The sequence below is a fragment of the Anabrus simplex genome, chromosome 1 (assembly GCF_040414725.1).
Source record: "Anabrus simplex isolate iqAnaSimp1 chromosome 1, ASM4041472v1, whole genome shotgun sequence".
In the NCBI taxonomy this organism is placed as follows: domain Eukaryota; kingdom Metazoa; phylum Arthropoda; class Insecta; order Orthoptera; family Tettigoniidae; genus Anabrus; species Anabrus simplex.
In genome coordinates, this window is record NC_090265.1 from 823,317,943 (window position 1) to 823,345,178 (window position 27,236).

At 37.7% G+C, this 27,236-nt stretch overlaps 1 protein-coding gene across 1 annotated transcript; it reads left to right on the forward strand.

Annotated features, from left to right (window-relative positions):
* Window positions 1–26,613, forward strand: LOC136857153 (uncharacterized). The gene is made up of 8 exons (XM_067135583.2): window positions 1–100; window positions 1,955–2,049; window positions 3,593–3,781; window positions 6,777–6,945; window positions 10,800–10,884; window positions 18,237–18,350; window positions 21,582–21,712; window positions 25,131–26,613. The coding sequence occupies exons 1-8, from the start codon at window positions 6–8 to the stop codon at window positions 25,255–25,257; spliced, it is 1,005 nt and encodes a 334-aa protein (XP_066991684.2). The 5' UTR covers window positions 1–5; the 3' UTR covers window positions 25,258–26,613.
* Window positions 26,614–27,236: the final 623 nt, after the last annotated feature.

Below are 27,236 nucleotides of genomic sequence, written 5' to 3' on the forward strand. Positions count from 1 at the left end.
TCAACATGAGGGGAAAGGTATGTGCTGTGTTTGGCTGCAGTAATTACGAAGTAGAGAAAAATGCGCGCTCGTTCTTCAGGTTCCCTCGTGACAAGAACATGTAAGTAATATTGTGTTTGCATACATATTCTACCAGTGACAGAGATTTTTATAGTACTTCATAATCTTCTGACCTGCTCGACCCATGTTTGAATGGGCTTAAAATATAATACGCATATTTTATTGTATAGTGCAGCAGTTAACCTTCAATACCGATGTGTTGTTGTAGGTGTGATCTGTGGGTTTTGAAATGTCACAGAAGCGATTTGGATAAAGTGTACAAGAAAGAAGGGACGTTACGCTTGTATAAGAATTATAAGATCTGTTCAGATCATTTCCAGGCCAGCGACTTTAAAAATCCTCGACTATACAGCCAAGGGTATGTTACATTTTTACTCTAATTGTACGTAAATATTCCTCAAAGCATCACTATCGACAACATTTTCAAACTTTTCTTTCTTTTATCCCTCTTCTCAGATTAAAGCCGGGATTTTATAGATTTTCTTTCTGTTAGTAGGCTTCATGTTAAGAGGAAAATTGTCCAGCTATTAAATGTTAATTCATTGCATCATATGTGCAAGGAATGTGCCGATATTTTTATTGACAAATGTCTTAATGTGATGATACATTGTTTTTAAATGAGGAAAAGACAAATCCAACCGTAAGATTTCAGTCAGGTATGCTAAAGCTAAAAAAGTAATGCATAAATGAAAGATCAAGCCATTTCACAGCAGTCCATTTCACACCTTGTTTATATGTCTAATTTCAGTCTTTGAATAATAACCTTTTAAATAATTCTTCATTCATTTATCCAGAATTGCTTTAGCAACTTCGAAGTTAATATCTCAATACCACTTTCTTGGTAATTTATTTATCCATTTCCGTATATACATTTCCATTGATATTTGAATTTAGCGCGATTTGTTCAGGTCAAGTCACTAGGAGCGCCACCGTCGAATTGTCTCCCATTTTAGCAAGGCGAAATCCGTAAGTGTCGTGTATTGTCTCTACTGTATTTGGTAAAGATTATAGCATCATGTTGGAGTACAGAGTAGAGTGAGTGAGAGAGAGAGAGAGAGAGAGAGAGTGTGTGTGTGTGTGTGTGTGTGTGGTCATCCTGAAATAAATTGGAGCAGTAAAATAGATGGTGTTTTATTCATAACAATATAAATGTCCCTTTCTCTGAACAAGACTGCATGGAGTCTTCATATCTCCTTTCATTTTATTTATTTATTTATTTATTTATTTATTTATTTATTTATTTATTTATTTATTTATTTTTGCACTCGTTTAAGATGACAATGGACTATGTGATCCTTCACTCTGGCGGGCTTTCTTTTTAGCCCTTTACTCTCTCAAGCTTACATTGTGAGAGTCTGTTTTTCTGATCAGTAATCTGTACTTATTGTCGCTGCATATTTAATTGATGTCAATTTATAGTCACTTAACCTTAGTCACTTTTCCTCCAGAAATTGTGCTGAAGACTTTGAAGCTCACTCTTTGGTTGTCCATCCTGACCACATGACCGTAGAAGATCAGTCTCCTCTTTCTCATAGCTATTGTAAGCCTCTCTAGTTGTTGGTAGAATCCCTTGTTGTGTCTGATTCTGTACCTTCCTCTTAGAGAAGACCTGTGATTTCTCTTAGGATCTTTTGATCCTTTGGTCACAGTTTTGAGTTATCCCTTTCTTTGTTCAGGCATTCTGAAGCATACAGAGCTAATGGTCTCATTATTTACTGTAGTGTCTTGAGTTTGACATTGTAAGTTCTCTCCAGATATCTCTGTAGCTGTAATTCATTTCAAATCCAACAGATGTATCCCTTCCAAGCATTTCATAATTATTTTATGCAGTTAAAATGTTTCATTTGTTCCTTTCAGTTTCTGTGTGCAGTTACCAGTACCTTCTTTGTTACAGATTGTGGAGACTTGGACTGTTTACAACCATGTTAGCAGCCTATTCTCACTCAGCAGAGGAGGAAGTGACAACAGCAAACAATAACTTGGATCTCAGTAAGCAAAAATGTAAATTTGACTTCTCTTTTAGCATCCATGGTGCTTGGATGGGCATGTCCAAAGAAACAATTGTGAAATGTGTACCTAACCAACATAAGAGGAAGAACCATTTCACATAGATAACATCTTGTTAACTGAGAAACTGAGATGTTTGAGATGTCTTCCTCATGTCCTTCGCAGTGAATTGTCAGACTGTGTTTTTAGTGATTTGGATAATGTATTGGAAGTCCATGATTACAAAAAGACTAAGAATTTCCAGTGTAATTAAGTAATCAACATTTTTCTAAAAGAATGGCAGCTAATTGTAAAAAGGCTGAAGTTACAATTATTCTGTGACATACAGTATAAAAATTCAAAGAATCACATTTTTACAGTGTATATACAGTATACAGTACACACTAACTCAGAGATTTCCTTTTGCACACTTAGTGCGCTTCTGAAATACTGTACGCCCACCCTGTAGATTGGACACCCCACAATATTGGACCCTTTTTAACGAACCGTAGGTGTCCATTTTTGAGGGATTTCACTATATATAATTTGTTAAACGTGTAGACTGTATGTACCTTAAAAAAGAGTTAATATATATTTTTTAAATCAAATTCTTTCCCTTCTTGTATGTCACAAATAAAATTAAAATAAAGTTGTAAAACCCTAAGCAAAAACGCCAAATAAATCCCTCCCATCTCCTCCTTCTTCAAATACTTTCACCAACCTCCTTCCTCCATCACATCTCCCCAACCCGTGTGCACATCTTGGCCAGAGAGAGGGCGTAACCCTCTAGGTGGCCTGCCCCACCCCTTCAGGGTAGGGAATGAAATCCTCTGCGATTGATTAATTTTTCAGGTCAGTAGATGCAGAGTGGGTCTCAGCCCACAAGTGACCACAGCTGGTCCATGGTCCAACAGCTCTGCACTCCAACCAGCAAACCAAGCAGAGAAAGGGTGGCCACCTTCACCGCACATTTCCTTCTCTGATACAAATCTTCTGGCCTGAGAGACAGCATCATTGTCTAGGAGGCTCACTTCCCCTTTCAGGAGAGGAATAAAAACATTTAGTAGTAGTAGGAGTAGTAGTAATAGTAGTAGTTATTTTTCAGAATTTCCACAATCACCTATACTTGAAATGCTTTTCAGACATTTTCCATTTCACTCCTTGATATACTATATGACTTTTCTCTCAGATCATGGCCACTTTCTCTGGAGGAACTTGTCTATCCAGCTCTACTCTGCGGCCTATCCTGTTCAGAGGTCATCGGCAGAAGACTTATTTTGTTTATTGTAACACTGATCTTAAAGAGAGATAATAAGTTTAAATACATTTCCGGCTTAGACAGTAAAACAAGTAATCCTAAGCAGAATCTACCAAATTTGGATGATGAATGGTAAATAAAGTTATCCCAATTGAGAAAATCACACATTTTAATCTACTTGTCACAGATCCAAGCAGGAACCATTTCAGTGAATGTCCCTAACTAGAACTTCCATGTCATGTTTAGGTCTAAGAAGTATTTATTTATTTATTTATTTATTTTCAACAGATTCAGCACAAGTGAAGTCAAATACCATGCTCTTCCCCAATCACAAATTTGAAGATGGATCAACAGCTGATAATACACCACAGGCTGAAGATCATGCTGAGATACCAGACAAGAGAGTAACTGCTGCAAATTATAAGTATCAAGACCAACAAAATTCTGGAAGTTCCCAGCTATCCTTTGATTATCCAGGTATACATATATCAAATTTTCTAGTCGGAAATCATAGAATCACCTCGATGCTAATAATATGAACGTTCAAATCTTTTCATCTGGGAGATAAACTTATTGATTTTTTAATTAACAATGAATGAAAGTACTTATTTGGATGGTAAAAAGGTTACCCTGGGGAAGACATTCATAAACATGAATTAATTTAGTTGCAATAAGAATAAGGGAACCAGAAAATCTAAGTGTAAGGTGAAACTAGGGGGAGGAAAATGAAAGAGCTGACTGCATGATAACTACTCAAAATGTATGTACACTCAACTCTCAATTTACTGTAATCGGATCAACCGCATTGCAGCTTAACAGCGATATCAAAATACTAAAAATTCGTAGTGTTAGGAGTTACAGTAATACAGATATTTCTGAAGACGATGGATTTCTCAGATTTGATGAAGCCGATACAGTTAGTACAGTGACTGTAGCCTTAAAAACTGTCCCAGATGGAGAGGAATTTGACAAAGGCAATATTCGTCAGTGCTTCAATTGTGACCAGAACGACCAAGGCTACGAAGAGCTGCGAGACGAACAGATTGTTGACGAAGTAAAGGGCAGGGAGGGAGCGGGTTGTGAAAGTGGTGAGGACGGGGAAACAGCTGCTCGCACAACACAAGCCCAAAAAACAGTTATGCATGGGGCTGCCTTGGCAAATGTTGAATCATTGCTGGAGTACATCAAGGGCCAGGATGATGCTCTCATCACTGAAAAACTTGTTTCGAGTAACTTAAGAAGCAAAATAAAGAAAAAGTGTTTCTCGGCACAAAAGTAGACATCTATGACTGATTATTTTCAGAAACAGTAAAGTTAGGTAGTCCGAATATTTTTATTTGCCTGATTAGTTTCAACGAAAAGTGTTGTTTATTTTTCCATTTATTAATTGTGCTAAGTACTACTTTTACTGCTACGTACTGGGTAAGTTAATAAAAAACAATATGGTAGTATTGTTATTATCACTTTCAGTATGCCTGTTCTATTTTCACGTTTTGTGGGTTAACCATGATTTCACTTATCTGGGAAGCCTTAACCCTATATTATCCTGGTTAATCAAGAGTTGAGTGTATATGTATCTTTATTATAGACTGTCATACCTTTCATCATTTGGTCTGTAGGCCTAAATCACCATGAATGAGCTTTATATGTCTATTTGTAACTAGAATTATCACCTCACCTCCTTCCACATCTCTTACTTGAAAATCATTAAAATTTAAGCCACAATCATATCCCTGTACTGTGTGAGGACGGGTAATGTGATTGTTGAGCTGCACCAGAAAGTAAAGCACACACGGTAATAGAATTTCCTGGACACATTGCTGCACCATCAGGGTTACTTAAGTGAAGAGTCGGAATCGTTGGAAATGGCATACCACACCTTGACACATTTTGATGGAATTCTTACACTGACCAAGATGTCTCTAGACTTGAATTCTGTATACAGACAGGACCAAGGTTCATCACCAATCCACAAGGTGCCATCTTGCCCATTCCTTGGCAGAAGTTCAAATGTGTTCAGGAATGCTCAGGTATAAAGGACACTGCAATGACAGATCCTGCTTTGCTACCTGCCTGGATATAGCACAGGTTGACACTAGCACATCCCTAACTGACATGATGTGTTTTTGTTTGGATGGTGATCCATCAGGATCGATCGGAGCCTTCTCGAGACGTGCATATGTGGGTGTGTGTACTACCAGATTCCCCATGCATCCAACACTTACGCACAGTGTAGTCAGAATGGTTCAAGTGGCGAGCTATGCGCCAAAACATCCAACCTGCCGTGGAGCCTCTCTCACACTCATCTAGCTGGTCAAAAGCTTTTTGGATGTGCTGTTGGGGAATACAACTTAGCCCTGTGGCTGACACTGCTTATGCTGCTACTAAGGCCTCATTTGGTGTCTTGAATATGGATGAGGGAGAGTCATTTTCACCCTCTAGAACCACTTCATTAAATGCCAATGGAACACATATACCGGTACACTGTATTATTGAAGTAGTGAGTGTCCTTGTGTAAATGGAAGGTTTTCTCTGCTAAGAGCTCACATGCAAATGAGTATACTGCTATTGTTCAGAGCCCACTTAGTTGCTAGGCTGAAGAATGTGATTACTTGAAATGCAGCACCAACCAGTCTGATTGAAGCATAGCAATATCTATCCTCCTAAAGAAATATTGTGTCATAACATCCAGAGCACATAGAATGCTAATTTGAGAAGTGGAGCTTATGATATTTTCATTTAAAGGACAATTATCAAAGATGACACCTAAATGGTACCATGTTCAAAGGTAACTGGGTGGCTGAGGCCATAGATTTTTTTCTTTTTCACAATGTTGTGCCCAACTAAGGAGCACGAATTTCTTTTCTTCTCTTCCCAGAATTTCTTCATCTTCTCACTGTCATTTCTCTTCCATTCTTCCATCTGTGAAATGGTGGTTGTCATCGTGGGTTTTCAGCAAAATATGATTATTATTATTATTATTATTATTATTATTATTATTATTATTATTATTATTATTCATTTAATAATGATAGGTTTAAAAATCAAACAGGATGACTTAGCTAATGATACTTTATTTATATTTTCTAGCTTCCTGATTACACCACTTAATAATGCTCCCTATTATTTGCCTAGCTCTGCTACAAATTGCCATATTTTTACTTCTTACTAACAGTAGATATAATGAAGGCAGAAAATGTATCCACCAAGACAAAAATCTATGATCTGGGGAAAAAAAACACAAGAGTGATTATAACGACTTTATAAGAGTGCAGATACGAACTGATTAAAACCAGAAAAAAGCCACTCGGGCAATGTCCGAAGGAGGTTGCTCTGGTAACCGCAGCTAGGCCATGTGGTTGGAAGAGCATTCTCCCACTCTCTGCTTCACCGCACATTAGCAAACACGTGAGGTCCAAACAGTAGGTTTTATTTAAACTTACTGTTTCTATTCTTGTTTCATTTTCCTCAGGATATACCGGAGGACAGTTTGAGTACTTTCCAACACCTGATTCACCAGTAGCAGGACACTATGGAGAGCTACACCATAAACCAGTTGCAGGGCATCATGGAGGGCTACACCATAAACCAGTTGCAGCGCATCATGGAGACCTACACCATGATCAATTCCATGGACATGAGTAAGTGTATTTTGCTACACTGGTGTTAAGTTTGAGTTTCAAGTTCATCCTGGTGAAGATGTAGTGATCCAAGCTTTATTTTAGAGCAGTCATATCCTATATCCTATATGACATCTTCAGACTCTAATTTAGGACTCAGCTGTTTCCAGACAGAACTGTGATTCTTCTCTGAGTACCACTAATCGCCAGTCTGAAAACTGCCATGCTACACATTCCTGGCAGATGTTAAAATGCTCAGTGATGCTTAGATCGCAATGGTAGATGTAATAAGGGACGCCATGATGACAGATCTAATGTTATTTTTGTTTTACGTCCCACTAACTACTTTTACAGCTTACAGAGATGCTGAGGTGCTGGAATTTAATCCTACAGGAGCTCTTTTATGTGCCAGTAAATCTACCAGCATAAGGCTGACATATTTGAGCACCTTTAAATACCACCATACTGAGTCAGGATTGAATCTCCCAAGTTGGGGTCAGAAGGCCAGCGTCTCAACTGTCTGAGCCATTCAGCCCTGTGATGACAGATCCTACTCTGCTAGCCGCCTGGATATATTACTGATGGATACAAGCAATTGTCAGCTGCCATGACAATGTCCAACCTGCCTCTGTTAGTCCAACAGTCTGGCCTCTCTCAGACTTGTCCACCTGGTCAAAGGCTTTTCAAATGTGCCATTGGGACATGCAGTGTGTTTACACATCTTAGCTCAGTAGTTCACACTGCTCACATTGCTACAAAAGCCTTGTTCAATGTCTTCCATCTATGAATGAGAAAGGGACGTGGCACTTCTACACTGGCAATCAGGATTAAATGCAAACAGGACACATGTCAACCTATGATGAGACTGTGTGGCAACCTTCATTTTATTCACACAATTTGTTCATGGTTCACAATTTTTTATGCCAGTGAGTGTAACTGAAATGTATGCATTAATTGTATTATGAATAGCTGTTATATTCCATATGATCAAGTTGACACTCCACATGCTGACAGGCGGTGATCTCAAGGAATTTACCACCCCCAAACTTCCTATCAAACTATCACATTATATAACATAATTCATCACTCCAACACATTTCTAGTTCTCCACCATCCAGTGGCATTATTTTTTTACATAAAGTTTGGTGGCACTTTCCTTCACAGAAGAAATATTTGGTTTACAGGCAGCTGCTCAACTGAAGATCCTCATTCCTCGTGGTTCGCAATGCACAGTCGTGGTGCTCTCTGAACAATTGTGGATCTTGCAAGTTGTTTGGCTGTATGTTATGGGTCAAATATCTGTAAGCATACTTTTAGAAAATCATCATCATCATCATCATCATCATCATCATCATCATCATCATCATCATCATCATTTTATAGTTCCAGTTTCCCAGGTACTATTGGTGAGCCTCTTCCATTCTGTCTTATTGAGATACATTCTGTTGTTAATGATGTCGTCTAGTGTCCTTCCCCGAACTGCAATGTTCATGTTTACGATGTCTATCCAGTGGGTTCTTGGTCTTGCCACCATCTGTTTTCCTGCCAATATGTCTCTCGAAGTTAACATAAGCTGTCCTTGTTGGCTCCATCCTCATTACATCTCTGAACATGCTAACCTGATCTAACAATGATGTCTCAATCCCAGATTCCTTTCTAACCACATAATTCCTTAACTCATCCAGTTTTGTTTTATGAATTGTGATCCTAAGGAACTTCATCACAGATGAGTCTTTCTTAGTGAGGGTGCAGGTTTCAATACCATAGCGTATGAAGTACTGATGGAACTTCACCAGCTTTAAATTTGTTGGTACTCTGGGATCCTAGAGGAGTGTTCATACTTGCTGGTAAAAGTAAGAGCTCTTCTGCACTCTATTTGCTACCTCCTTTGTGGCTAGTGTATCTCATGATATTCCACTGCTGAGGTATGTAAAGTTTTCCACACTTTCTAGTGGATGGTTTCCTAGCATGATGTTCGCTGGTCGTTCCTCTCTGTTTATTGCCATCAGTACTGTTTTGAGTTCAATTATCTTCAATTCCTGAAACTTAATCCTCCATTCATTGAGTCTCAACAGTACTTGTTCCTCAGTTTCTCCCCAGATCACAATGCCATCAGAAAAAGCCATTGCATTTAGTTCACCAGAGGTTTCCTTGTTCTTCATTATGTCATCCATGATGGTGATAAACAATAATGGGGATTGTGCACTGCCTTTCTGGACTCCACTTTTGGTCTGCAACCAGGATGAATGTCCATTATCTAATTGCACCCTACTGGTACAGTGCTCATACAGCATCTGGACTTTACTCAATAGTCTGTCTGGCACATTCCTTTTTCTCAGGCATTCCCGTATCTTCTCTCTTACAATGCTGCCATATGCCTTCTCGATATCAAGGAAAACCACAAACAGATCTTTGCTTTTTTTCCAGTATTTCTCCATTAGCCCTGAAGATTAGGTCTGTTGTGAACCTGTTAAGCCTGAAGCCATACTGTTCCTCTTCAAACTGTGGCTCTAGGAAATGGCAGCCCTAAATATAATTTTTCATAACTTTTTTTTATCTCATTGTATTAGATTTAGTGATACTTCCTCTTTGGAATTGATCAAGGTTGTCCATCGATCATCTTTCATGCAAGATGGCTGTGTTGTACATTGCACCTGGTGTTTTTGCATACATCCTTGTAATCAATAAAGTTGTTTTCTTAATCAAATCATGAGTAATTGATTCAGATTTAACAATACTTTTCCACTTTTTCACCAGGCAAATGAACATTATGGCCACTACTTTCCCAGTCCCAGCCCTTTTTCTTCCCAACATGTACTAAAAAACCTACAGGATATGTGTTAATGCAATGGTAAATGGCTATTAAAAGATGAAAAGGAGCTCATAATTGATTCGTTTTACATCCAGCAGTTTTCAGAAACTACTATGATTAAGCAAAGCCAACTCATATTTCCACTTTATAATCACATGGCCAATTTAGAAAACATAAGAAATATTGAAATGTCTAAAACAATGTAACAACCATCCAAATTCAAAGTCAAGGACCGACGCTTATCCCATTTACTGGCATTTCATATTAATAAACAAAACACACACACTGCACTTCTATACTGAGTCATAGTAATATCTATGCTTCAGATTTATAAAGGGGGGAGGTATGGATACTTTTAATCTGATGGGATAGGAGAGATGTAGGTATACAATTTCTAATCATTAGTTTGCATGCCAAAAGCCTGGATTCAATTCCAAACCTCTCCACAGTGCTCATATGGAGTGAGGGCATATGATGCAGTCGATGGTGATTCATCTGTCAGATGGGGACATAAAGCCTTGAGCAGAGTCCTTGGTGATATTCAACAGGAGTAGCCTGTGTGCTGGCACTGAGTCTCACCCGAGCAAGTGACCATGCAGCTTGAGTCACGTAGCTATCAGCTTGCATTCAGAATATAGTGGTTTCGAACCCCAATGTCGGGGTTCGTATCCCATTGTTGCCATAAGATCTATCGGTGTCAGTGCGAAGTAAAGCAAAATTTTAAACATAAATTACCCCTCTCCCTTCCCACTATCATACATCACGTCGTTCATTTCATCCCATTAACTTCTCTGATAAGGTTGACATCAGGAAGGGCATTTGGTCATAATAACTCGCTACAAGGATTCATCTCACTTCATACCCAACCCCATAGAGAAAGGGGACAAGGGTTGGACATACATATGTGTACTTCTGATGTCTTCCTTTATAAGTTTCCCTTATCCAGCATGATTTACTATTTTAGTAAGTGTTTGAGACTTAATACAGTAAAGTAATGCCATAGCACGGTAATCTAAGTATAGAAGCTGAATCAGTAATTTTCTTTTATTTCTATTATATTCAGAATAGATGAACATGAACCTGAGAACAGTTCTCGAGACAATGCCTTCAGTTTCCTTGCTTATCTGGTGGTGCTCAGTCTCCTGCAGGTAAGTTATGTTCAAGGAAATTAACAGATATTGTTGTCCAAAAAAATGTGGATTGACTTTTATGTGAATAACATAATAACACACCATGTACACAATTCCAAATGAATCTAGCACATTCCTTCAACCTGTACCCCTTTGTTCTCAATGCATGTGTGAAGTCTTTCCACCATACAGTCCATAGCTCGTTTACACATTGCCATAGGTATAGAGTGGATAACTGTTGTTATGCATTCTTTAAGATCATTAATGTCAGGAGGTCTTGTAGCACACAAGCATCCTTTCACCATTCCCCCTGGCCAGCAATCACATGGCGATAAATCTGGTGATTGTGTTGGCCAACCCAAAGGTCCACCTCTTCCAGTCGAGCGTTCACCAAATGTTTCATCCAAGAAATGTCGAACCATTAAGGAAAAATGTGGTGTTGCACTATCTTGCTTGAAGTAACCTGATGTTAAGATGTTAAGGAAAATGCCGGGGCTATATCTTAATTAAGGCACTGCCCACTTCCTTCCCATGACAAGCCCTTTCCTATCCCATTGTCACCATAAGACATATCTGTGTCTGTGCAACACTTTGTAATGTTTTCACTCTTGGCATTTTTCTTGCACAGAACTACTTGAAGCGGAAAGTTATATAACTGTTGTTTTCAATCCTTTCTCATATCTACTTGATCTTGACTTGTGGTGGGAGGTGAATGATTGACTGTAGTCAGGGGCAAAGGCTCGTGAATTCCCTGTGCTTGAGATAAGTTAAGAAATACTATCTCCTTATTATCAGAGTTCTGTTTTGTGTTCCTGCACATATGTTGGGACCACAAGACTCTGATGTATAAATCCTTTCTTTACCCTTTCTTAATCACCAGCAACTGCTGTCCATTTGATTGGTCATGAAATATATTTAACAAATGTAATCATATGTAAGAAAAATGTATAATTTTTTATGTTCTCACTTGTGGACTTCTATCATACATGCATAAATTTTAAGAAAACATTCTTCAAAATTGTATATATTGACCTTGTCGTGACCCTAAGAATTTCAGCAGGCTGAGGACTTGGGTTCGGATTTTTGGGAGCATATAGTCAGATTGGCAAAATAAGTTTGAATATCACTTATATTCTAAAACCCTTGAAATAATATACACATATATACAAAGCACATATAAATTTCTGACACCAATCAACCTTTAAATCTCTTTCAAATCTTGCTGTAAGTCTTTTAGTTCTTATATTACACACAAGATTATATACCCACTGGTTGAATACTTAACTACGGGATGAAGTTGATTCCTATGCAGCTGAAGTCTTCTTCTCTTCTTTCTTCTGTGCTGAAGTCCTAGTCCCTGAAACCTGTCACTTCATCTGCGATACGAAACACTCCCAATAAGAATGAATGCTGGTTTATTATTATTATTCTCCAACATCTAATTGACTACTGGTGTGGAAAACCCTGTGATCATTCACTAACAACTCACACTCAGTTCAAGAGCCTATTATCCCTCTGACTTACTAATACTTTACTGCGTACTCGCAGCTCTATTCAAAGTCTACCAGCACTCTTAACAGTTTCTCCCTGGCTGACTAACTATCTGTTCACTGGACGATATGGCCTCCGGCCTACAGTCAAAAGCCTTCTTCGAGAACTGAACATCTAAAAGCCTCCGTCAAGAGCTGAGAGTCAAAAATCCCTGTTGTTTACAAGTTACGAGTTTATATTTCTTTTCCATCCCTTCGAGAACTCTCTACTGATTAATTCACTACCACAACTGGTCGCTTGTACATGTCACAGCATCACTGTTCTCTGATTGGTTCCTTAGTATGGAACTTTCCTGTCACATTGCACTACACACAATGTTCCAGAAATGCTTAGAAGCTGTTCTTATGTCTTTTACACGTGGCATTGTACATTTCCAGAAGAAATGCGCATTTAACTTATATACGTATCTTTCGAAACATTGAGTCACAAAGCCCTTGTCTTACAAGATTCTACGCCACATAGAATGTTTTATTTCTTTCCTTGGAATATTCTGTCATTCCCATTATTATTATCATTACCGTAATATTATTTATGAATTATGAATTATATACAGATTCTCCTGTAATTTCCCTTCATATATACATGTGTTTTACATGCCTGCTACTTTTCATACCACAGGCTGTATACCCTGGAGGTCGCAGATTCGAATCTTGTTCGAGTCCGTTCGCTCACTCTGTTATATGCGAAAGGCGCATCGTGAACCGCCGTTCACGATAACGGTTCACGATAACCTAAAACCTTCTGGAAAGTTGAAATAATGACTGATCATCCCAAATAAGCAAAAACTGCAAAATAATACAAAATTAAAACGTATTATTATAGTTTGTTATATCGTGGATTGAACTTCTATCCTACTGAGCAATGTCCTAATGCAAAGGGAAAAAAGATGACATTTCAACAACAACTGGCCCCTATTAATAATATACTATCAAATGAGTTATAAATTAAAATACAACAATTGTCATCTAAATAAAATCTTTAACATTACATAAAAAAGACATCTGTTATTCTTTCTCTAAAAGCAATTTGTGCATCAAAAATTTAAAACTTAAAATTTACTTTCAGTTCCTTCTGTACTCTTTGTCTGTCCAAAATGGCTATTTTATAAGTGGGTTGTGATTATGATTTCCATATCATGTTGTGGCTGCTTGTTTACATATCAAAACTTATAGTCAGTTTGGACCAAAATAAACCATAATGGTTAAAACAATAAAATCAAAAAGTAAGAGAAGTATTGTGATCAACTGGGCTACATAGGATAATTTTTGTAAGGCGGGTATAAATAAATCTCACTGTTGTAGCAGTTTATGGTAGTGCACTCTTCATCCTAAAAGAATTAAATCAACCTTAGAAATTGTTCAGTATAGTTCCATTTGCTGCCAGACGAGAGTGAAACAGAAACATTGAAATTGGTACACATGCCACCTAAATTGCACTATCTGATAAGCAAACTTAAAGGGAGTTGAAATGATGCAAATATTCTTCTTCTTATTCTTCTTCTACTTCTTCTTCTTCTTCAGCCGGGCTGAGTGGCTCAGACAGTTAAGGCGCTGGCCTTCTAACCCCAACTTGGCAGGTTCGATCCTGGCTCAGTCCGGTGGTATTTGAAGGTGCTCAAATACGACAGCCCCGTGTCGGTAGATTTACTGGCACGTAAAAGAACTCCTGCGGGACTAAATTCCGGCACCTCGGCGTCTTCGAAGACCTTAAAAAGTAGTTAGTGGGACGTAAAGCAAATAACATTATTATTATTATCTTCTTCTTCTTCTTCTCCTTCTGCTTTTCCCACACCTTGTGAGGTTGTGGGTGCAAATTGTGTCGCACATGTGGATTGGCCCTGTTTTGTGACCAGGTACCTTTCCTGATGCCAACCCAACATGGAGGGATGCAATCACTATTGCGTGTTTCTGTGGTGGTTGGTAGTGTGGTGTGTTGTATGAATATGAAGAGGAAAGTGTTAAGAAAAACACAAGCAACCAGTCCTCTAGCCAGAACAATTAATCACACGCAATTAAAAATCCCTGGCTCGGCTGGAAATCAAACCCGGGACCCCTGAACAGAAGAGCTTAATGCTGACCATTTAGCCAAGGAGTTAAACAGTTGAAATGATGCAAATATTATGTTGAATTGTTTTTACAGGAGAGATGTGTTCATAACAATGTCCAGCTGGCTCCAAAAAGTACTTTTTCTTTTATAACCTACTGTAATTAAATACAGTACATGCCATTCTCCATTGCTTGAGCAGGTACTAGCATTGCCATTGGCTGATATGTAATCGCATATGACATCAATCCCAGCAATCAAGATAAATAGATTCAGTTACCAATCCTGCAGAATAAAGACAAGTAAATACAACCTGTAAAGGAAACAGTGTAGAATACAGGACAGCAACAAAGGTTACAGATCTCTTCATATGGTTATAAACATATTTAGGGATTGTAGTAAGGATGTAAAGGAATGGTAGCAGGTGGGGACCCTTTTTTAGAGGCAGCCCTGCCCAGGAAGTGGCACTACTGACCTCATCTTTGTTGTTGGGATGATTATAGAGAAATACTGGGGGAAAGGAAGAGATATCATCTTTGTCTTCTTGGATCTCAAACAGGCTTATGACAGCATGCCTAGGGACAAGATCTGGGTTTCTCTATCAAGAAGAAACATTCCAGACTCTCTTATCAGAAAAGTGAAAATGCTGTATTCCCAGTGGCAGTGGGCTCGCAGGAGCACATGCTCTAATACATATTCATGCATTCATGGATAATTCAATCTTGTTTCCTTTGCTTTGACCTGATTGAATCGATTACAAGAATTCAACTTATATCGAAGCTCTGTTACCCTGACAGTTGTTCATTTCGACTGACAATCCAGGAAGCACACTGGCTGTTGTGCTATGAACCTGCACATGCCGATGACATCACGGTTTATGCACAGATAACCTCCACGAGCGATGAACACGGTAAGGTATGTGCCTTTCTGTCTAAGCCACCCTCAAACCACAGATAATATTACAGTTAACCACAAGGGTCCGCCACCTCCCCTGTTACTGCAGGCCACAGCTCCCATAAGTAACTATTGCATCACACTGCCGAAAGATTTCGCCAGTTGGTAATTCTGAACAGATGTTCATAATTGCGGGAAGAAGTTTGCTTAAATTATAGTTGGAGAATCGTTTCGAGTGAAATTTATTTGAGTACTGGTAAATGTGGTACCACTATGCATTATTTTTATGCTTGTCATACCTAGGTTAACTTGATGCTATGTAAAACCAAGAATAGTGTTTGCACCTTTTAATATTCCCTACAATAGCCTACAGCATTGTAGCAAATTTACTGTGAATTTTACTTTCACTGAGACAAGTAGCTCGGCTAACAGTGGCCACGACTTTATTGTGACTTTTCAGATCTACATTCAGGAGGGGGTGGGGTTGGTTTCATCCTCCTGTCTGCTGTCCTGAGAATGGTTTTCCCTGGTTTTCCATTCTCCTCTATGAAGCAAATGATGAAATACATCAACAATTCCTTTTATAGGCCATGATCGCTCCTCTCTCACATTCTTCTCACCTCAAACCACCACAGCGCATCTCCTGGAGGACATTTTAGTAGTAGTCATAATAATAATAATGGTGAAGTTATGGTTTTTACATCCAATAACTACTTTTACAGTTTCCGGAGAAGTCGAGGTGTCAGAATTTAGTCCAGCAGGATTTCTTTTACATGCCAGTCAATCTGCCGACAGAAGGCTGACGTATTTGAGCAACTTCAAATACCCCAGGAATGAGCCAGTATCGAACATGCCAGGTTGGGGTCAGAAAGCCAACTCTTCAACAGTCTGAGCCAATCAGCCTGGCAGTGGTAATTTTAGTTTTGTTGTACACTCACAGATTTATCTCAGAAAAATGCAGCTTTGGTTGCAGTGGTTATACCATATTATGAGAGGAGAAGGAACTATACAAGGAACTGTTAGTAAAATGATTTAAATAAGTTATTTTGTACTGATTTGCATTCTACTTTGGTACATTTGAGGCATGAACAAAAATGTTGCTGTGAACCCCCTGAAAATTCTGTCATGAGCCGACACTCTGAATACCCATTATCAGAGCTGGGTCCAAATAAGGAGCAGATATTCAAATTGGTTTGTTACTTCTACAGGAGTGCAACAAGGCAGTGCATTGTCGCCACTGCTATTCATTTCTGTAATGAAAGAAATCATAAAGAGTGTGAAACAACAGTATGTCGGTACTGATTTCAAGGCATTGGGTTTTGCAGATGATGTGGTGATTTGGGGTTGCACAGAGGATGAAGTACAGCAGAAACTAGATGCCTTGAACAACCAATTTAAGGAGTTTGATCTAAAAATTAGCCCTACGAAGATGGTAGCCATGAAGGTTAGTGGGGAAAGAAGAAGTATGAATATTATGCTAGATGGAAAGAAGGTAGCAGAAGTTGATCAGTTCGAATAGGCCTACCTTGACAGCATTGTAACTCGAGATGGCCGTTGCTCAGCTGAAATCACCAGTAGGATTCATAAAAGAGCTCATTTGTACCATCAAGTCAGAAACCTCCTCTGGGATATCCAAATTCGTTTAATATCTAAGAAAACTTTGTATCAGGCCTGCTTTGTACCAATAACAACATAAGGTCTGGAAACTTGCATCATCAACAGAATGGGTAACAGCAGACTCCCGGCTGCAGAAATGAAATTCCTGAGATCAATGCTGCAGAAAACTAGACAAGATAAGGTCCAGAATGAAGAGGTCTGCAAAGGCATCCAAGTGAAACCACTCAACAAAATTCTAGCAACATCAAGATTGAGATAGTTTGGTCACTTGAAGAGGATGGATCTGAAGAGGGTAGTATAAAAATGGTTTGACAAAGATCTGGAGGAAAAGCAACCAAGTGGCAGACTAAGAATACAATGGATCTCCCAAATAAAAGATGATCTGCAAGGAAGAGGAGTGGAATTGTGAAAAGTTAAAGAAGAAGAAGTGTACCTGCATAGACATAAGTGGAGAGTGCTCTTTTGCTCCGCACCCAGAAACTGGAAATGATTAAATTATGATGATGATGAATTAGGATGTAAAGGAGAGGGCGTATAAGTCTCTAGCAATACCCCAATTACAGTGTTGTTCAATTGTATGGGACCCTCACCAGGATTACTTGATTCAAGAATTGGAAAAACTCCAAAGAAAAGCAGCTCGATTTGTTCTGTGTTACGAAAATATTGCAAAGTTTGGGCTGGGAAGACTTGGGAGAAAGGAGGTGAGCTGCTCGTCGACTAAACGGTATGTAATACAATATAGTTGGTCAATTATTGGACATTTCAGGTTCGCTATAGGAATCAACATCTATATCATAAATGATATGTTCCGAGCTGTTAGTGGAGAGATAGCGTAGAATGACGTTAGTACACAAAAATTGCCAATACTGCTCTAAAGGGCTGGACTGCATTCTTTCATAATTATTTCAACAGACCCTAAATAACTGTTATATGTTAAGATCTTTCACATCCTACTATTTTCAATTATTCTAATCACATTGTTCAGTAGGCTTTATCATATGGCAATCCTTGAATGGGGAAAGCATATTGTTTGTTATCAAGCAATAAATAAACAAGAAATTTATTAATTAACATTTTATTCAGGAAGAATTGGGCTTGATGCTTGAATATATGGAGTTTGTTGCTATTCTTTCGTTTTCAGGTTTTATTTTGTTTCTTCTTTCTATGAAAATGATAATGAATGACAATAAAATCTGTGCATGTTCAATAGCTGATGATAAAAATTTAAATAATATGAAAACCTATATGTTAAAATTGTTTTTCAGGGAAACCTGATTGCTCTGACCAAATCCAATTCTGTATATTTGGCAACCAGAAGACGACGTGACCTGATTAATCCAGAGAACCAAACTGACGTACCCACTGTTGTACCACAAGAGGTAAGTATGCAAAATATGATGAATTGTTGATTAATAAATAGCTTTATGTTCCTTCTCCGTACAGTAGGCCTAATGTACTTAAGACATTTATAACCTAAGAAAATATGTTACTGTATGATTCATATCTTTGACTCAGAAAAAAGACATGACGATATTGTTGTTAATTATTCAGATCATGTCAATGATTAATAAAATAAATTATCCATCATATATTTCTTCATTAATCTGATAGTTTTGAATCATACTACAGGGTGTATCAGAATTATACCGACAAAAATGTCAGGGATGCTCTTCGTGTTATGTTAAAAACGATGGTGGAATAGGATTGGCAAAGAAAAGTTTTCTTTCCCAGGAAATTAAGTTATTTGTTACTTCCGGGCATGTGATTCAAATTGAAAAACTTGCTATATTTGCTATACTAGAGCACAAGCTACTGCCATACTTCAGGGAGGAGAAGGGGAGGGAGTGGAATTGGGGCAGGACAGAGATAATGCTCCACGTGCATGCACAAGTTTCCTTGTTCAACTCGCACAAGATTGCCCTTGTCCCTTACAGGCAATATCCACTGTTCATTTATTAAACAGCTATAACTACACACACAGTATGAGAACACACTGTAGTTAAGACACACTTGTCAGTCAAGAAATGCACCGGATCGTTTCTCCTCTCGTCTGTTGGTCATAGTAATGTTCTTCATTATTTAACATGCTCGAAGATGCAAACGCTGCCGCCCCACAATTGTGTATTACTTTACTCACAACACTGTAAATGGAAAGGAATACTGAACGAATACACCCAATGGTTTGATTACAGTAGATGTTCAATATGCCCCCCTCCTACTCCGATGCACAGTTCGTAATGGTGTAATAGTGATCTTTGAGGATGTGTAGTGTGTCATGAATGACCTGGAAAGCTGCCTGTAATCTTTGTACAAGTTCATCATTTTCTACAGGGTTTGCATAGTAGTCAATTAGTGCAGAACAAAGTGAAAACTGCTTACTGGGGCTGGGAAGCGACTTTGCAAAAATGAACAAGAGCCTTGTCCATTCGAACCAAGCATTGCCTCTGTCTCACACTTCCTACTTCCCCTTCCTTCCCTTCCCTCCTCTGATGCATAGCAACAGACAGCAGCTGGCTCTCTGGCATAGCAAATACAGTGAGTTCATTCATTTGAATCATGGCCCTGGAAGTAACAAAGTAACCTCATTTTCTCGAAAAAGAAAAATTTTCTCTTCCAGTCCGATTGCACCATCATTCTTAACATAATATGAAGAGTAGCACTGACATTTTTGTCAGTATAGTTCTGATACATCCTGTATATTGCTTGATAGTTAAAATATGAACGTAATCAAACATGATCCATGCATTGTGCTTAAAGATGAGATGTAGCTTATAGACATCATCATCATTGTTCCCCTTGTCCAATGTAATCTTGGATTTGTTTGTGGGTCATTGATCTCCACCTTTGCTTCTATTTTCAAACTGAAGGTAATTTCTGAGCTTTATTACATAACTGAATTGAAACTCATGATCCTTTTCAGAAAACACATCTAGACTCCATTCATTGTAATACTACTTACATCAGTTGGAAGATTCAAACCAAAGTTACCGGTATTGATTCATGATCAAGTACAAATTAGCTGAAGAAGTTAATCCTGCTAAATTCCTCACTGTTTTAACAGAGTAGAGTAACTATATCTAGAGACTTTTGTTGAACTTAGTATTGTATATCTTTACAAACAATTTAAGTTTAGGTTTTGAGCATGCATAAACAAAAGAGAGTGCAGTGCCTTATTTTTTCTTTAAGCACCGAATGGTCACAGTGTATTGCCCACACGAATTCAGTTTCAGGTTTATATAATTTATAAAATTCGATCACGATATCAACAGCCACAGATCAACGTCCCCTTTTATCTGGACATGTCCTCCTTTTTTAGAACTTTGTCTGGAGTCTGGGTGGATTATTTAAGAAACACAAATTGTCCTCCTTTTTAGTGAATCTGCTTATTTTGGGATAATCTGTTCTACTACTTCGTTTTTACAAGTATTCTTCATACCAGGTGAGTTGGGCGTGTGGTGAGGAGTGTGCAGCTGTGAGCTTGCATCCGAGAGATAGTGGGTTCAAACCCCAGTGTTGGCAGCTCTGAAGATGGGTTTCCCATTTTCACACCAGGCCTTTCCTGTCCCATCATCACCATAAGACCTATCTGTGTCAGTGAACCATAAAGAAAATAGCAAGAAAAAAGAAAGTATTCTTCATTACGCTACGGCATCATCAATATCTCATCAATACATTGAAATGTGATTACGCATATACAGTACATGCGATTATTCTATGCATGCCTTGTATTGTGATAATAGACACTGTACCCCATCAGAACACTGCTATGTTAATGTGTGACAGCTGACAATGTGACAAGTGACGGAAAATAGCTGGGATTTGAAGGAAGCCTGTTTTAAATAGATGGCATTGAAAAGTAATATTGATTATTATGATGTTGAAAAATGTATTCAGTATTTGCAAGCTAAGTCTAAATCCTTTCAAATTGATGATGTGAAATATTTTGATCAGTTCTACAATTTCAAACAATTCATGAATGAGTGTAGTATTGGCCCTGAATTTAACAAGTTACCTTGTACTTTCAAGTGGGCAAAGTATTTCAATTCATGTAAGTCAGTTGATTGTAGTTCAGAGTTATTAAAACTTGCAGAATACTTTTTTCTATACCAGGGCACAATGCAAGTATAGAAAGACTATTTTCATGGATCTCAGCACAATGGACTGAAAATAGGAACCATTTCAAAGTAGAATGTGGGAAAATTCTCTTAATGGTTCAATATAATCTAAATGAATTAACATGTGTATCTTTTTATATGTTACACTTCAAAACTTCTGAAGGCAACTGAATCTTCAGAAAAGTACCAGCAAAGCATGTAAATTAGTTTCATTGTTTAAATCTTGTAGGAATTGAGTGTATAATATATAAATGAATAAATTTTGTTTGTGTATGAATATATTCTCTAAATTCAGACTCTCATAGAGGATTTTTGTGTCCTCTTCTTTCCAACCTTGTCCTCCTTTTTAAACAGCTTTGTCCTCTGTTTTTCCTATTTTCATCCGGTTGCCCTAACCACGGAAAAATGTTACTTTGATTTTATGAATTATTTATTCTACAATAGTTCACATCCTAGCATGAATTTCGGCTTTATAAATAAATTTTATTATTTCAGAAAACAGAGAAAACCTGGCTGCTAAATGAAAGCCAGGAAGTGCAGTGTATCCAACACAGAGTGTGTGACATTAACCGCCTGCTTGCCAGTGAACTGGGGACTGCAGGTGGGCTATTGGGACAGTACGTCAGGTATGGTATCTGATTTTCTAATAAGTTTTCAATAACTTTTGGCTGCATCTGCCACACTCTCTGTCTCTTGGAACTTGTCGTTCAGCCACTTCATGGTAGACTTGCTTGATGCATTCTTACCATTCTTTTCTGTGAAGGCATTCTGAGTCTCAGCATACTTGGTACATCTAATGTACTGGGTTACATTGTTACTCTTTGCTGTAATGTGTAACCCATTTTTCCTTAGTTAAATAAGGTTCCCTCCTGCAATAAAAAGAATTTTTTTTATAAGGTTGCATCACTGTTTGAACAACCTGTATTATAATTTTTACTAAGGTATGTCAGGTTAAATCAATGTAAATTTCAACAAGGAATGTGAGTTTAAGATGTACATTAAGTTGCAACCATCTTATATAATACTACTTTGACTTACCGTGAAGTTAGGTGGTATTGGGACTGGAGGAAGGAAATGGAAATCATGGAAACTCGTATCTTTGAAATGGTTCCTGTGGATTCCCAGTTCAGCACTAAACAAAAAAACTATCAGACTAACATAAAACATATTTGATTCATGGCCATAATGTAATTAAATCTCAAAAATATAACGTGACCCCTTTCTTATTGAGCAGAGAATGAACAGTAAGAAAAGTAACCATGGTGAAAATGAAAATGCCTACAACAGTTTCGTCATGTATTACTGGACAGACCTGAGGAAATTTATTTTAAAATACAGGTAATGGAATGGATTGGCGATGACAGCACTGTTATGTAGGAAATTAACATTTAAGCAAGAAGGCAGAAGAGAGAAATGAAGATAGTAAAAAATGTAAGCCAGACATAGAAGCAGTAGTTTCTTATTTTGCTGAAAATGTAGAATTGGTATGGGCAAGGCTCAAAAATTTAATACTGGAAGTGGAAACACTACTGTACAGTATATGTGCCAAGTGAAACAGTTGGAAATGGGAATATCGGGCGAGTTGGCAGTGTGGTTAGGAACACGCAGCTATGGGCATGCATCTGGGAGATAATGGGTTCGAACCCTACTGTCAGCAGCCATGAAGATGGTTTTCTGTGGTTTCCCATTTTAACACCAGGCAAATGCTGGGGCTGTACCTTAATTAACGCCAAGACCACTTCCTTCCCACTCATTAGGCCTTTCCTATCCCATCATCAACATAAGACCTATCTGTGTCAGTGGGACGTAAAGCAAAAGTGTAAAAAAAAAAAAAAAAGAATTGAAAGATAGAAATGCATATGACCCATCGTACCACAATAAGGATGTCAAGAGGCTAAAAAGGAAATTTAGGATGATAGGTAATAAAATGAGTAAAAGGGGAAACGAGGGGAAACTGACATTGTTACAGATGGAACTAAATATGGTAAGAGCAGAGACAATGGAAAGTCTTCCAGGGGAGACGGTATTAAAGACAAATGGAGAAATATGTAAAAGTACTCTACATTGCCACTAACGACTGGACACCCATCTGACTATGATGTCAGTATTACAGGTCCACAGTTCAAAGCTATCTCAGCCTCTGCCTTTATAGGAAGTTTTGGTAGATTCTACAGATATTTTCTTTCACTCCTTCTCCAAAATTATGAACGATTCTGTAGCCATTTCAAGGTGGTCTGGTCTGGCTGTTGATTGGTGCCATAACACATAGTCTAACAGAGATGCTCAAATCAGAGCCTTGAAGTGGCTATTTTATTTCATTTACTCCCATTTCAACATACCATTCAGTTATGGTCTTCATTTTCTGAACGAGTGCATTGTCATGTTCAACATGAAAAGGACCACTTCCAAATTGTTGCCATTCAGTGGATAACATAGAGTTGTCCAATACTGCCTGACAGGTTTCTGCATTTTCTTCGAAGAATGACTAGTACTATTGATTTCCTGGCTTGCATGTTTGCTGAACATGTCTGGGATATGGTTGGTCAGCAACTTGTTCGTCACAGTCCTCCAGTAACCAGTGTTGATGATTTGTGGACTCACATACAAACTGCAAGAAGGGAGATTCCCCAGGAGCAAATCCAGAACCTCTTTGATTCTATGCCACAACATTTAGAGGCTCTGATAGCAGCACATGTAGGGTATTCAAAAGACACATGCTCAAAACTCATGTACAAATCTGTACCTAATCTGTGGTATATGTTCATTTCAGTCACATATGTTTCCTTCTTGGTACTGCAATTTTTATAAATGTTAGTGTATTTGAAGATGGTGGGTACAGTACAAGTCCATTATTATGAGAATTCATAACAGTGCAAAATGTACTTGCAATAGCAGATTTTCATTATATCCAATCTTTTGTAAAAACCAGAAGGAATAAAAACATTAAAATCAGTATGAAATCAGTTTGTTCAAAACTTAAAATTTTGCAGATGATTTCCATACTGTGGCTTCCTCATTAATTATTTTCCTGATTCTGATACTACATGAACATGCATGTTCAGTTTCATTCTTAAAAATTGTAATACTGTAGATCCACTCCAGAGGTTTCTGAGGCAAACATTCCAGGTTTTTTATTCAGGGTGTGTTGCCTAACCTTGGTTAACTATTTATGTACGGTATCATGAAAACATACTTCAATCCCCGTTAGCGTAATGATAACCTTTTAGCTTTACACGGTCTTTCTGAAATATGACCAGACACAAGAATGTATGAAGTGACCTCTGAAATCAGTGATGCACCCTACCGTGTATTGAGAAGTATTAGCTTACATTCTTACTCAATTTCAGTACCTGTGATGGTGTTAAAATTAAGCAGTTATTTCTGATGACTTAAAAAGTACTTTCCACCAAATTATTTATGCTTTTATTATGAAAACATGTTCTCTGCTTTCATTTTGAATTTTGAACTTGGGTTGTTTACACTAGTCAACCGGGAATACTTATCAACTTCTGAAGTGCCTTTGAGTATCGATGATAGAGCTCGCTAGTACATGCAGCGAGAATTTGATGTGGAAGGTCGATTGCATTCAATATAATCACTGGAATGCAGGATAAATATCAAGAATGGAAAAATTTACACATTTTAAATCACTCATAATAATGGAAGAATCTGTTTAAGGTTTCTCATTGTAACCGAAAGATATTGGACAGTTTAATATAGGAATTTTCAAGGGACATAAAATCTGTTGTTACAATGGAGTTCTCGCTATATCCTGTACTCATTACAGCAGACTTCCAATGTAGATTAAGAAGTGGAGGTTGTTGTTCTTTTTTGTTACATGTTTGTCCATATTTCCTCTTCCAAAACTTATCTGTCATTATATTTATTCTATTATGAGTTTCTTTTCATTTTCCTCTCTCTCTGTCTATATATAATACTAGAATAAATAAATAATTCAAAACAGTAAGCAATTCATCAAAAAATATATTTAAAACAGCTTTAATATTTCTTTGTGCACATTTACTGACTGATATTGTGTTTTAGTCAATGGGCAGCTCAGTCAATTAATTCTGGATGGAGACTTCTGGTGATTGATGCTGGCAAGGCAGGACGGCAGGGTGAAGACTGTGAAATAATATATCATGGATGTCCCGATCTGGCTCCAGGCTAAAGACCATCAAAGAAGAATCAATTTTCCTATAAGTCTGAAATTTTTTAAACTATGTGTTCAGAAGATATGAGTGTAGCATTACAAGTATAGTTCTAAGTGTCAAGCTAATGCTAAGAATTAGAGAGACTTACTTTTTCAGTAAGTTTCATTGGTAACCAGTTATAGGCTGTGGCAGTTCCTGGTCATTCACATCCTTGGAAATGCACATCTGAATTGGTTAATTTGCATGGCATTTATCCCTCAACTGGTATCATACATCTGTGAGATGACTGCTCTACATCCCTTCTCATTCCAGGGTCCAAATTCTTTCTCCCTTTGGGTACCTTTCAGTGAAGGTGGCATACCGTTCACTCTCTTTGACCTTCAGTAAAAGAATGGTAAGTTTGCCGTTCTGTCTCGCAGGCATATGATACCAGTTACATGACTGTTGTTTGTGAGTCTTGTTAATCAATATTTTGGTTTTATTGTGATTAATATTGTTTAATATAATATTGTTATTACTGACTGTGCTCTGTAATTAATTCATACAATATAGAGCCATGACTATGTCCATCTCAACAATCAGAATACATTGAGAATGTTTAAACACAAACTAATCATAAGTAATAAATTTTGTTGTGGTCCATATTAATGACTCATCAGTCTCATCACTATCCAAGAAGGGGATGGGAAGGTCCACCTAATCAATACCAATTAGATTGATGTTATTATCTTTATTAAATCTTGGGACTAATTTAACCCTATGATATTGGGTCATCTTCAGCCATAATCAAAAGATGGAAAAGATAATACATGCAGTTACAAACGCCATAAGATAATACAATTTGTGTGTCTAAACATTTTAACATAACATGGTGTAATTATTTAGAGTAATAAACTTCTTTTTTATCTGTATTGAACTGAGATTACAAAGCTTCAAAAAGTTTTAGGGTCCACCTTATTCAATGCTATACAGTTTGTTGTCTAGACGTAATTACAATATATTATATTTATTCAGAACTAGTTTCAATGCTATTGTACATCATTATCAGCTGAACAAAGGCTGTAGAAAACTGGCAATCGTATAAACATTATTAACATTAACATTTTTACAAGCCAGAAGACCTGTCTGTGTTGGTGCGACGTAAAGCAAGCATTTTCACAAGATGAAATCTTATGATATTGCACTTAAAATTACTACATATAGAAAAATACAATGTTTGCCCTTCCTTTCTCAACAAGTCAAAGACTTATGGGTCGAATGTACCTAATTATTTAAAACAATGTACGATAAAATTTCTTACAGTTGTAATCTTAGGGTGAGTTCAAATTAAAATTCACACACAAAGTTATTAACATAGTTTTGTTCTAAAGCCTTTGGTCTAAACCTTTAGACGGATAGATAGGGAGTGTCAACGGCTGATGGAAGGGTAAGCCGGCTGTTATGTGTGTGAGTATGTGAAGAAAAAAGAAGCACGAGAGAGAACATAAATTCTTCACCAGAACTCTAAAGTAGAATGTTAAGCACAATACACCTCATATTTCCGGTTGCCACTATGTGGTGAAGAATTTATGTTAGTAGTCAGTAACTGGATGATGGACCTCATGTCATATATGAAGGGGCTCTCAGCAATCTGACAATACTTCGTTTATACAGTATAAGGTGCACATACTGCCACTGTGGCTACAAATATGTGTGCGTGCGTGCGTATGTGTGTATGCAAGGAATGCTGGAAGTCAGTATGCAGGTGAAAAATGACAAATGTGCAAGCTTTTAAAGATATCGTTCGTACCTATCATGTCTCTTATTCTTCGCCTTCATGTTTCATAACTTCATCATTAAATCTCTTCAGATCTGGTGTTCCTAATTTGGGAGATACTGGATAACTTTAGTGAAGTGAAGTGAGATGATGATGATGATGATGATGATGATGATGATGATGATGATGATGATGTTGATGTTGATGATCTCAGCTGGGCTGAGTAGCTCAGATGGTAGA

Coding starts and splice junctions, on each gene's coding strand:
- LOC136857153 (XM_067135583.2), top strand. CDS start 6: ATGAGGGGAAAGGTATGTGCTGTGTTTGGCTGCAGTAATTACGAAGTA. Junction 101..1,954: donor TTCCCTCGTGACAAGAACAT/GTAAGTAATATT, acceptor TCTTTGTTACAG/ATTGTGGAGACTTGGACTGT. Junction 3,782..6,776: donor GCTATCCTTTGATTATCCAG/GTATACATATAT, acceptor CATTTTCCTCAG/GATATACCGGAGGACAGTTT.